The sequence below is a fragment of the Phyllostomus hastatus genome, unplaced genomic scaffold (assembly GCF_019186645.2).
Source record: "Phyllostomus hastatus isolate PE091 unplaced genomic scaffold, TTU_PhHast_1.1 phas_contig_329, whole genome shotgun sequence".
NCBI lineage: Eukaryota > Metazoa > Chordata > Mammalia > Chiroptera > Phyllostomidae > Phyllostomus > Phyllostomus hastatus.
Genome location: NW_025333854.1, coordinates 1,405,404 through 1,418,233, shown reverse-complemented (window position 1 = coordinate 1,418,233; position 12,830 = coordinate 1,405,404). Strand labels below are relative to the sequence as shown.

At 61.3% G+C, this 12,830-nt stretch overlaps 1 protein-coding gene across 1 annotated transcript; it reads left to right on the top strand.

Annotated features, from left to right (window-relative positions):
• The first annotated feature begins 2,659 nt into the window (after window positions 1-2,659).
• LOC123819538 (granzyme A-like) lies at window positions 2,660-9,681 on the top strand. Its single transcript, XM_045839924.1, has 5 exons — window positions 2,660-2,788; window positions 5,247-5,391; window positions 6,834-6,975; window positions 7,112-7,384; window positions 9,454-9,681. The coding sequence occupies exons 1-5, from the start codon at window positions 2,719-2,721 to the stop codon at window positions 9,613-9,615; spliced, it is 792 nt and encodes a 263-aa protein (XP_045695880.1). The 5' UTR covers window positions 2,660-2,718; the 3' UTR covers window positions 9,616-9,681.
• The last annotated feature ends 3,149 nt before the right edge of the window (window positions 9,682-12,830 follow it).

The window sequence follows — 12,830 nt, the reverse complement described above, 5'->3', positions numbered from 1 at the left end:
CACAGACTGGGAGAAAATACTTGCAAATTATGTATCCTACACGGGGCTCCTATCCAAGTCCATAAGATCGCGGGATTCCTGAGACAGGACCCCTGGGTCTAGTCATCCGGGTGTTAAGTTGGGTGGCTAGTTTAGCGCCAAACATTACAGTTCAATAATAAAAAAAAAATTAAAAATAGGCAATATATTTGAGTAGACATTTCTCCAAAGAAGATATATTGTATAAATGTCTAGTAAACACATAAAAAGAAGCTTAACATGATTAGTCATTAAAGAAACGCAAATAAAAACCACAGTAAGAGAGGACTTCACACCCACTAGAATAACAATGACTTTTTTTAACAATAAATAACACGTACCGGCAGTGATGTAGAAAGAGTGAAACCTTCATACATTTTTATGGGAATATACAAGAAAATGGTGCGGCTGTCTTGGACCGCTGTTTAGAAGTTTCCCAAAATGTTAAACACGGAGTTCCCGCGCGACCCAATTCTCATGTTCCTAGGTCTGTGCCCAAGAAAAACGAAAACATATTCCCACGCAAAAACTCACACATAAACGTTACAGCAGCGTTATTCATAACAGGCAAAAAGTAGAAACAATCCAAATGAGTATCAACTGATGAGTGGATGAATCTATTCATACAATGGAATATCATTTGGTAATAAAAAGAAAAAATACTGATGTGTTACACGAGCCTCAAACGTGTTATGAAAGAAAAAGTCAGAACAGAGCACATGCTCTCTCCCACGCCACTGCCATGAGAGGTCCGGCGTGGACAGACCCACGGAGACAGAAGGCGGGTCCCAGGTCGTCTAGGGCCGGGGAGGGGGAGGGAGGGGTCACGGGGAGCCACAGGCTTCTTTCGGAAATGAGGAAGGTGTTCTCGAGTTATGGGGCTGGCCAAAAATTTCATTTTCTTCCTCCGTGAGACGGCTCTAGTAGCGCGCCTAGTTGTCTTTAACTTCACTCGAAACACGTTTTTTAGATTGCATGGTGACAGCTGTCCTATCAAGATGCATTTTTTTAAAAACTGATCAAAACTGGTGAATTTTTGTGTAGTCATTTTTAATATTGAAGATGGAAGGAAACAGGAAAACATTTTTGGCATATTATATTTTATCACTTCAAGAAAGGTAAAAATGCAACTGAAACGCAAAAAAAAAAAAGACTTGTGCCGTGTGTGGAGAAGGCACTGTGGCGGATGGAACGTGTCAGAAGTGGTTTCTGCAGTTGCGTGCTGAAGACTTCTCTCTGGGCGATGCCCCACAGTCGGGCGGAGCAGGTGACGTTGACAGCGATCACCTGGAGACAGTAACTGAGAACAATCGCTATACCACGTGGGAGATAGCCCACGTACTCAAAATATCCAAATCAATAAAGTTATTGGTGAAAATGAAAAATGTGTCCTTTATTTTACGGGAAAAAACTACATGGACTTCTTAGCCAACCCAATCATCGCGGAGGTGGCTGCCCGACGCAGTCAACATGCTAAAAACCACACGCGGCACGTAGAGAGAAACAGATCCGCCAATGTTTCCTTCGAGTCTGAGTAAGTCCAGTCAGTCGGCGCTTGGCTCTCTTCACGGCCGTCTCAGAACTGCCAAAACCAGAGCCTGGGCATCCCACTGCAATGGCTGGCCCTGCGGAGCCTGTGATGCACTAGCGATTCCGGGAAAAGGAAACCTAGGGGCGCACCGGGGCGGGGGGCAGAGGGGGGGCGACTCCTCTCGGGGCCACATGATTTCTGCAAAGTAACCCTCGGGTCTGGAGCCCTCAGGGTGTCAACTCTGGGGAGGGCTGGTGTGACGCCGACCTCGCGTCAGGACAGAGGACCAAGTGTGTGACCATGAAGACCACATCCTCAGCTCAGGAGAGGGGCAGGGGCATCTCTAAGAGAAAGCTCACGGCTCAGTCCCTTCGAGGCCCAAAGCTGGTCCCCCCTTAGAGTGAGGTCACCCCCCCGCACTGCAACAAGATCACCGCGTCTGAGTCCCGTTTTTCCTTCCGCAGGTAGTCACATCCAGACCCCAGGAAGGGAGGAGGGCGGGAAGGGGGCAGGCAGTGCGGGGAGACGGGAAGACCGAGGGGGACTCAGGAACACTTTCCAGGACCTGAAGCTGTGAAACCCGTCGGGGGTCTGGAGAGAGCCACCAGCCCCACCCCCGCAGCCCCGTCCCCACACCCCCGGGACCCCAGACGGGAGCCCACGACACCGCCCCACACCAGGTGGGGAGGGAGGCCCAGGCCAGTGCCGACTGAGGGGGCAGGAGTCATCGCCCTCACCCTGACCTGCTGGTCCTCCGTCCCCCAGATCGGTAACCAGAAGGGGGTAGGTCGTGGCCAATCTGGAGGACATTTTTAGAGCTGGAACTGAAGTCTCTCTCCACAGGGCGCCCACCCGAGTGGGAGCTGGAGTTGCTGATGCTGGAGCCAGAGCCCTCACACCTGCTCGCGCACCTCCAAGTCTCCCCTCAGGGCTCCGTGCTGGGGGCCAGGGCCCCTCTCCCTGAGCGGTCTGGGGGGGGGGGGGGGGGGGGGCGCTGCTGGAGGCGGGGTGGGGGGGGCGGGGTGCGTGCTGCGGCCGGCCGGGGAGCTGTTCTCACTGCTGCTCTTTCGCTTTCGAGGGCTCGCCACTTCCTCTCCGCTCTGGGTATAAAGCCCCGACGGGCCGGACCTGAGCACAGCACGCCGATTGATGTGGGCCCGGCAGCCGCAATGAGGAACCCCGGAGCTCGCCCGTCGCCCTCCCTCTCGGTGGCACTTCTTCTCCTGCTGGTCCCCGAAGGTAAGACCGGCTCGTGTCACCTCCCTTACAGCCCGAGGGGCAGACCTGCGGGCAAGGGGCCGCAGGAGCTCAGGGCACTGGGAGACCCTCCCCCGAGCCCCGGCCTCCTTTCTTTGAGTATGAACATGTCTCTACTTCGGGGGGGAAACATCCTTCTTTCTCCACCCGCCCCCCCGTTTCTTCACAAAAGATTGTAGAACTGCTGACAGCCCAGACACCCCTGGGTCAGGACCTGACGGCACCTTTCGGGGGGAGGGGGGGCCCTCAGCCTTTCTTGCTGCAGAAAAAGCAGACCGCCGTAATGGCACTGAGATGCACTTGACTTACACCTCCCCAAAGCGAGTCAGGAGCAGCTAGAATCTTCACCCTGTTTCTCCAGGCCAGTGCGGGCGGTCTCGGGAGGTGTCTGCACCGGGAGCGCCCCCACACCTGCTCTGTGGGGCGGCTGCAGTGTTCCGTGCTGAGCTGGTTCTCCCGTGCGCTGAGGAGTGGCCCGCGTGTCTGGTCTCGTGTGGGGCTCACATGCATGCTTCCATGTGAAAGGCTGTAAAAACCCGTGGCATCCTTGCTACAAGGGTCACAGCCCGCAGGGTAGCTGCAGGGTGTCTTTAGAAGCCCCTCCAGGAGGGGAGGACCCTCCAGAGCCCGTCTGGACCGTGTGGGCGAGCGCGGAGCAATGGAGGGCTTGCCCAGGGTCAGCTGTGGCGGTGGGAGTGACGGGCGGGGGCAGTTCCCAGAGTCCCCTGGTTCATCTTGCACCTGAAAATGAGGAGACCATCAGAATCCAAGGCTGCGGGTCAGCTGGGGTGAGAGAGTGGGCGCAGGACCGGCACGGCTAGTACCGCGCCCTCCGGCCGCGCCGCGGGGAACACAGAGAGCGGCGCACAACTCCAGGCGCGCCGTCTCTGCGAGGGAAACCTCGGAACCCACGGGCTCGGCTCTGCCCGGCTTCCTGCCGCTGGGAGGGCGGCCTGGGCCCTCGGGGGGGACAGACCCCGAAAAGCGACACCCCGCACGGGGAAGATGCTCTGCAGGGTTTTTAAATGGCAGGGACATCCCCGCCCCCGCCCCCCCCCCCCCGCGCCCCACCAATCCCGGTTTGTTTGGGCTCTGGGGGGCGCCCACGAGCTGCCAGCTCCAAAACAACGTTCCCGCGTGTTCTAAGGCCCAGCCGCTTCTAGGACGGTTGGCTGTGGGAGCCGTGGACCTTTTTCCGAGCGGGTGTATGTGCCCCCCAAACACGGGACTCTGCCAACGAGGGGGTCCTGTTGGCTTCTGCACCCCGCAAGTCCCGGAGAGGCCCCTTGGGGGTCTGTCTATACAGGATACACCCCAGGGAAAACTGAGATGTGGGTGGGGTTCTCTCAGTTTCTCTAAGCTCCTGCTCCGTTTCCTCCCCCTACAAGTTCCCGCCCCGCCCCCTCCTGGAAGGGAGGGCCCTTGTGGCCCCCTCTCCCTCCCCTCACTCTCACGACTGACTCCCTGCTGGGACTCTGGCAGGGAGGCCGCGGTGGGCACGGGGTGACCAGTCCTGGGCCCTGTTTCAGGAACCGTGGGTCCGGGCCAACGGCCAGGGCAGAGGTTTTAGGAGACTCCTCCCAGAACGTCAGGTGCCGGGAGGTGGAGTTCGGAGTATTCCCGAGGCCCAGGACCTTCTTTCTAAACCTTGCGTCTCGGTCTCCCGTCCTCCAGGAACGAGCCTAACCCCTGGCCTGTCATCGGGGACGGGAGGAAGGCAGGAGCCCCTCCTCACAGCCTCTCCTGTGCTCCCTCCCCCCGCCCCCTCCCCGGGAAAGAGCCGTCAAACCACGCGGTCCAGCCTGGAGAGGGAAGGGCCCGGGGGGGGGGGGGCAGCTGACATCATTCCCTGGACGTATGCACCAGGAGAGTGCAGGTTTCTGCGAAAGGAAGTCTCACAAGGGCCAGAGGACTCGCGGGCAAGGTCACAGCTCAAAGGTGCTAGCCTGTTTGTGAGCTAGGTGTTGTTGCAGCAACTTGGGGTGCAGAGCAGAGCACCCAGGCTTCTCACAGCCTCTCTCCTTGGCCGGACTACCGCCAGGCCTGAAAGGGGGTGAGGTGGGAGGCTGTCAAGGTCGTCTTCATCCCTAGCATCTCCTGTAGCGACTGTTACTGTAGAGGCCAATGCACAGCAGCTGCCCAGCCTTTGCAGGCCCGGAGGCCTGAGGTCAGAGTTGCAGCCTGAAGATCCCCGAACTGCCAGTGGCGTGGCTTCTGCGGGCGGGGGGGGGGGGAGAGGGACCTGTGGGCGAATCCAGCAGGGGCGGGCGTGCATTCAGACATCTGGACGTCTGCATGGAGGGGAGGGGGTGCAGGGGCGGCAGGGGCCGTGCCCCCACCCCCCCGCCTGCACTTCCGCTCCGGGTCTGGTCTCAGAATCAAGGCTTGGGGCAGCGCTCGACGGGGCAGGCATGGCCGTGACTTGCCTTCCTCTCCTCAGCTCTCTGCGTGCAGATCATCGGAGGGAGCGAGGTGACTCCTCACTCCAGACCCTACATGGCGCTGCTCTCCGGGGTGAACAGCAGCATCTGCGGGGGGGCCCTGATCGAGGACAGATGGGTGCTGACCGCCGCTCACTGCCTCCTGTAAGTGCTGGGCTGGGGGCGGCAGCTCGTGGGGACACCCCGGTTCCGGGGAAGAGTGATTTAAAAAGGACACCCCTCGAAAGCCAGGGAGGCGCTCTGGACTCTGGCTCCGCCCCGACCAGGAGTCAGGTGCAGACTGAGCCCCAGCGAGGGAGGCCTCCGGGGGCAGCACCCACAGCTCTGTCTGAGGGTGCTGTGGCAGCCCCCCACCCCCACCCTGGCCCAGGGGCCAGGCGGCTTGGTCTGCCTCCCATTCCACGGCTGGGGGAGAGCAAGCCCAGCCCCCAGTCCCCCCTGGGGCGGCCCACAGCGGTCGAGTTGAGAAAGCTCGTCCCCAGGGCCCCGAGTTCCCCTGCGTGAGCCGCCTGCCCGCTCACCTGCGGCCGCCCAGCGGGCCACCCGCTCGCTCCCTCCGGCGTGGTCCCGTCTCCACTCCCGGAATCCGGCCTCTACGCCTGGCTGTCCGATGTGATGGCCACTGTCGCACTACGCAAAAGCCATGCGACTGTATAACTTTAAATACAATTTCAAATCGATTTCCTCGGTCACGCTCCCCACACTGCTCATCCTCAGCAGCCGTGTGTGGCTCCCGACCCCCACGTGGATGGCGCAAACACAGGGAACATCCCGTCATCCCCGCTGTGCTGTGCCCCGTGCCCCGAGCTCACATCTCAGCGAGACTCCTGTCCGCTGGGGGGTGGGGGCTCGGCCGTGTGGGCATCGCGCTGGTGCGGTTGCCACTGGCTTGGGAATGGTCCTCACCTTAATCGTGAACGCCCCAGAGCATGTTCCGATGTTATGAATCAAAACGAACCTTTAGCACGGAGCGGGAGGGTCGGTGCGGGTGCCTCCTGCAGGCCACCCCCGCCCCAGGCGCCCACACTCAGTGCCAGGCAAACAGGGTCCCCACCGGACGGTCGGTTTCTGAACGCTGACCCATTCCGGACGAGGCTGTCGTCGCGCCACGACGATAAGTGGGCCCCCCTTACCAGCACCAGGTGGCTTCTGTCTCTAGACCACTGAGCCCTTCATCTCCTGTGATCGGCTGCTTGATGCTCTGTCACAGCTGAAGGAGGGGCGGGGGGCAGGAAACCCACCAGAACCCCAGCAAAGACCCCAAGACCAGGCGTAGCTGCCGTGGGATTCTCAATAGACCTCGCTTAACATTCAACAGACCTCATATTCCTAGCATAGACCTGCTAGGAATACGCGGGTGGCGACGGCGAGGTTGATGGTGAGGGTGAATTCTCCAACATCTTTTATACAAAAAAGAATAAACATCTTTTTATTCTTTCAAGCACCCATGCTGCTTTCTGATCTCCCCACAAGCACGTCTGTGGCGAGCAGGTGCGCACAGGGGACGAGGCAACCGGCCGGCCCGCGGCGAGCTCGGCTCCCCGCGGACAGCGTAGACGCGGTGACAGCCCTGTGTCCGTTTTCAGGAACAAAAGGTCCACAGTCACTCTCGGGGCCCACTCGAGATCCAAGAAGGAGCCGGAAAAACAGATACTGTTCGTGAAGAAAGAGTTTCCCTACCCGTGCTACGACCGGGACACACACGAGGGCGACCTCAAACTGCTGCAGGTGCGGTCCCTCGTCCGAGCCCCCGTGGCGACAGACTGCACCCACACCAGGGGGCGTGGGGGTCCCTGCAGGCTATAAAAACGCGAACAGTTTCACTGTCTCATTCTTGTAACTCTTCCCGCTTGCCTTCCAACAGCTGAAGAAAAAAGCAACCATCAATAAGAACGTGGCCATCCTTAACCTCCCTAAGAGGGGGAGTGACGTCAAACCAGGAACCAGCTGCCAGGTCGCGGGATGGGGGTTGGTAAACAATCGGCGGCAGGTGCTCGCCGATGGCCTGAGAGAAGTCAACGTCACGGTCATTGACAGGAAGACCTGCAACGACGCACAGCACTACAACTACGACCCCGTGATCGGGATGAACATGCTCTGTGCAGGGAACCCCAAAGGCGGAAAAGACTCGTGCCACGTAAGTACGCGGCGGCCCCGCCCTCCGCCCACTCCTGCCGCGTCCCAGGTCTCAGCGAGGTGTGTGGTTCAGCGAGAATAACACATTTTCTGCCGGTGCGTGCTGACCCCCCGACACCTTCTCGTGTCCTATCAAAACCCCCCAGCAGCCCTGGCCGGGGGCTCAGTTGGTTGGAGCATTGTCCCATACACCAAAAGGTTGCCGGTTCAATTCCCAGTCAGGGTTCTGGGTTCAGTCTGGGGTTGGGGTGTGTGTACAGGAGACAACTCATCAATGTTTCTCTCTCCCATCGAGATGTCTCTCTCTCTCTCTCTCTCCCCCTCTCCCCTCCCCTCCCCCCTTCCTGCCTTCCTTTCTCTCTAAGATCAATAAGCATATATATCCTTGGGTGAGGATTTAAAAAAAAAAAAGCCCACCCAAGAAGCAATGTTGTTTTTTACCCCATTTTTCACTTTCAGATATGTGGAGAAGAGTAATTTTTAAAATTTTTAAATTTTTAAAACGGTAACACTTGGGAGAGCCAAAGTCAGGGTTGCTCTAGGCCCTTCCGAGCCCTTTCCCCCGAACTCGGCACAGCCCCAAGCCCCTCTGCCCCTGCACCGGCAGGCTGACAGGCCTGCCCCCCCCCGCCCACCGAGCCAGACCGAGGACCGCAGGCCAGCCCCCCCGCCCCAGCTTCCCAGACCCAAGTCCAAGGCCAGGAGACCACACGCAGGCACGACCCACACAGAGAGGACGCGGAGGCCCTGTGACAGGGTCCCCGAGAAGGGACGGGACAGGGCCCCGCGTGAGGGCAGAGGCAGCAGACACACTGTAGGTTCTTAAGCCCCGGATGCGAGCTGTCATTCCCCCCCAACCCGAGCTGAAGACCCCGCAGGGGCCGCTGGGAGAGCAGCGTGCACGCTGGTCTGGGAGCCCGCAGACCTGAGTGGGCCCCCGTCCCTCTTCCTTCCCGGGGCCTCCCTAGCCTCAGCAGCACCGGGCAGCTCGCCCGGGGGGCAGGGTGGGGCCGTTCCCAAGAAAGGTGGCCTCCGGCTCCTGCAGCCGCCGCTCGCTCTCCCGGCCCCGCACCCTGCCCCTCCGGTCCTTCACACGCTGGGCACCCACAGCCTGTGTGCTGTTGGGACCCACACACGACATCCCAAGATGCCACCCTCTGCCATCCAAACTCAGCCGTCCTCGGCCCGTTCTCGCAATGGCTCTGGGGGGACTGAACCGGAAGGACTCGTTCTGAAGTTTCCAGGCGGTCCGCGCACTCCTCCGTGGGGCAGGAGACAGAGCTCAGGGCAGGAAGGGCCCCAGCCGCTCACGGGGCCCCTGACTTCAGACCCGCAGGGGCCAGTTCTCCCAGGAGCCAGGAGCGGGAGGCCGCCCCGCCCTCGCGCTGCTGGACTGGAGCCAGCCACAGCCCCGAGTCTGCAGAGCGCTGTGCACAGCCCTGGGGCCCTGCGCCCCAGCCAGCAGCAGGGACGCGGGCCACAGGCCACTCCCCGCGGGCACAGTGGGCAGAGTGACTCGGGGGCTTCCCGCTGCGGGGAGTCGCTCGGCCGCGGAGTCCCTGCTCGGAGGGGAAGCGTGGGTCTCGGGGCTCCCGCCCAGCGTCAGCGCAGACGTGGGGAGAGGGTGTTGTCCGTCCGAGAGGGGGAAGGAAAGGCTGCTCTGGTGTCCTGTCTTGGGGAAGGCAGGAGTTTCTCTCTGCGGGAGAAACTCGGAAGTGTGGTTTCTGGTTTTCGTCTGCATCTGACCCTTTGGCCCCTGAGTTACGAAGCACCCTGGGAAAACGGCACAGGGTCTCCTTTCTGAAGCAGAGACTGGGTCCCAAAGTTACGGGACAGCGCAGACGGCAGTGCCAGCTCCGCTTCTGCTTCCCCTGGTGCGTGAGTCAGTCCAGGACGCCCGTCGAGGCACACTAAAACAGCCTCAGCGTGTCGGTTCTGGAGGCGCTGGCTTTCAGTGAAGGGAAGGCTGGTCTCTGCTCCACTTTGAATGGGACTTCTCCCGCTCAGTGATGGCCACGCCCCCCACCCCACGCCGTCCCCTGCTGACCCCGCCCCTCTCGTCCTCGCCAGGGAGACTCGGGAAGCCCTCTGATCTGCCAGGGCATCTTCAGGGGCGTCACCTCCTTCGGCAAGCCGGACAAGTGCGGAGACCCCCGGGGGCCTGGCGTGTACGTGCTGCTGTCCCAGAAGCACCTCACCTGGATCATCCAAACGATGAAGGGGGCGGCCTAGGTCCCCGTGCATCATGTCATTTGCTGCCACTTCTCACTCCCGTCATAAATAAAGTCAGGGCGCATGACCATCCCCGCTTCTGTCCGATGACTCCAGGGGGCAGAGCTCCCCAGCGCAGTGAGGCTGCCCCATAGAGTGGCCTTGGGGGGGGGGGTGCAAGGGAGCCACCCGGGAGCGGTGTCCCCAAGCCAGCCACGGGTCAAGTGACGCGCAGACGCGGCTCTGTCCGAGCCCCTGCACTGCCCCTCTGGGACCCAGGAGGAGGGGCCCTCGGTCAGGGAGGGCGTCTGGTGACCAGCGCAGCAGAGGGCCCCGCGGGGCTGCGGGGGGTCGGAAGCAGCCGGACGGGAGCGCGGGAGAACTTGCCCTTCCAAGTTCACTGTCCCACGTCTGCCCCCGCGCTTCAGAGTTACGGGGAAACCCTGAGTCTCTGGGAGAGGCAGGAACCGGACGTGCCTTTCAGTGTGCCCCGCGGGCAGGGGGGAACAGGCAGTGAAATTCTAGGAGACACCACGAAGCAGCCGCTCCTGCGCCTGGGCAGCTCCCACCACCACGGGGGGCGGGGTGGGGAGGGGGGGGTGCACAGTAGCCGCCCATCCCGCCCGCAGCGGGGAGTCCGAGTGGAGTGCAGCCAGAAGGCGTCCTTCGGAGAAAGCCCCGGCGTGTGCACGCAGCGCATGGAACCTGGTGGACGGTCGTTCGCCCGGCAGCTGCTTCGAGAAGTGACTGTGTGGGCAGAGCCCCTTGGATGTGCATGAGTTCCTTCAGGCACATAAATCTGATGTGTGCACACACACCCCACGCATGCCTGGCCCGAGAACACGCAGCAACACTGAGGGACGGGCTCTTACAGCAAGAGAAGAAACACACCTCAGAAACGGCCCGAACCCTGGCGGTCCATTTGCACCCACGGCTGCCCATTAGACTGACCTTTCACATTACCGACGCCCAGGCCCCGCCCCTGGAACTTTCTGTGTGATTGGCATTCGGTGGCCCCAGGACAGGGCCTTCCTCACACCGGCTCCCCAGCGACAACACACGCAGCCGGACAGCAGAGCCCCACACTGGGCAGTGGGTCCCGGTGCTGATACCCAAGACAGGCTCCAGCAGACTCACCAGGATGGCGTTTCGTATACCACCCCCCACCAGTTCCTAGTTCCCCGCTAGGGCGTCAACCGCAGCCAGGGGAGGGACTGTCCTGCACCACCACACCCTCCCCCTCCCCCCGCCCCGGCAGCGTCTGTTACAGAGGCTGCGGCCCCCTCACAGAGCAGTCGTGCGGCCCCCTCGTGCCCTGCTGGTGGAGGTGTGAGTGGTGCAGCTCCTTAGGGAGAGTGGCCGCGTCTGTTCAACTACATGCGCACGTGCTCTGCAGCGACCTAACGATCCCACCCGTGGGCACACACCAGACGGGGACGAGCGCTTTCCTCCCCACCGAGATGGGTCCCGGAATCTGCAGAGGAGCTGTATTCTCAAAAGTCAGAGCTGAAAATAACGCAACGGTCCACCCACCATAAAACGGACACACCCTCGCACACCTCACGACGGAATATCGCACAGCGAGGAAAGAGCAAACCCTCGTGACAGGCAGCAGCGCGAATCCGCCCTGCAAATGTGGTGTTGGGTGGGAGAAGCCAGGCAGTCAACGTTGTCTGTGCGGTTCCGTTCCCCCGGAGGCTGGCCCTGGGCGAAACTAGCCCACGGGTGCGAGGCCGGGAAACACGGGGTGTCGACTGGGAGGAGGGGAGAGGGAGGGATGGGGAGGAGGGGAAGCAGGAGGAGGAATGAAGGGGAGGGGAGGAGAAGGCAGAGAGAGAAGGATGGAGGGTCCGAGAGGAGGTCAAGGTCCGGGCCTGCAGTGGGAGGGAGCGGAGCCAATGGCCGCAGCCAGCAGGTGGGAACAGGTGGCGCCCTGGAGAGAGTTCCTCACGTAGCTCGACCCTCCCAACGCCCCCGTGCAGAAGACACACCCCAGCTGTTCCTGTCACCGAGAAGTGAGGGGGTGACACATCGGCTGTGCCACCCACCGCAGCTGACCCCGCCAGCGGCCGGCGGGAGGAGGAACAGGCAGCCGTTGTGCACCGCCCAAGGGCTGGTGCCAAGGACGGGGGGGCCCCCCAGGTGGGGCCAGGGGTCCCTTCCCAGAACAAGGGCTCCCCCAAACCCGCCGCCTTCAGGGCAGGCAGGCGGCACCTCAGATGTGGCGACGCTGCCAGGGCGGACCCGGCCAGCCTCGCGAGGTGCCCAGGTGTCGCTTTGCTCTCCCTTCGCACCGGTTTCCTGTGGTTGCCATGCCAACTTGCCACAAACCACATCACTGCAGACGACAGAAACTTATTCTCTCCAGCTCTGGGGCCGGAAGCCCAAAATCAGAGCGACGGCCGCCCCCTCCCCCCACCCCGGGGGCTCCAGACTCTGCGCCTCTTCCCGCTTCCCGCCGCTCCCCCCAGCCCCGGACCTGTGGTCACATCGCCTCCCGTTCTGTCCCCCGTAAGGACCCTTGTGGTCGGATCCCAAGCCCCTCTGGATAATTCCGGATGACCTCAGCTCGAGGCCCTTAACTTCACTGCAACTGCAAAGACCCTTCTTCCAAACAAGGTCACGTCCGCAGGTTCCAGGGATTTGACGTGGCTGTTTTGGGCAGGGAGGGGGCCGTGTCCAGCCCGCTACAGCCCGCAGGCCCCACGCTTCAGGAGCTCTGCCCTCTCTGACCCACCAGCCCCAGACACTGCTGGGTCCCGCTCCCTCCCTCCTCTTACCCCCCCCAAACTCACCCCCCGGGGGCCCCGGTTTCAATAAACTGGCCAAAGGAACAGATGCAGCTTCCTGGAAACGGACCCCAGAATCTCTCCCGGGAAGCGCACTCGGGTGTCACTCGTGGACTTCTGGGAACACCCTCTTTCGGTGTCCACTGGTGGTTTCTCGTAGAACACGCTTGGGGCCACCGCTCTGCGTGAGGCTGGGGGGTTAACAGTGATGGGGGTGTCATTGTGTAACCGGAAGAGACACCGGCATTCGGGCTGCCCGTCACTACCAAACCCAATAAGCAATGACAGTGATTGAATCTTTTATGGGCGCTTTATTCAGATGGCCGGCGATCGGAGAACATGGCGGGTTCATACCCTAACAAACCATCTTCCCCTTTCCTTCCTGGCCAGATCTTTTCATAAGGGGAGCGGGGAAGGACAACCACTGTGTGGTGAGGGCTTTGAGAT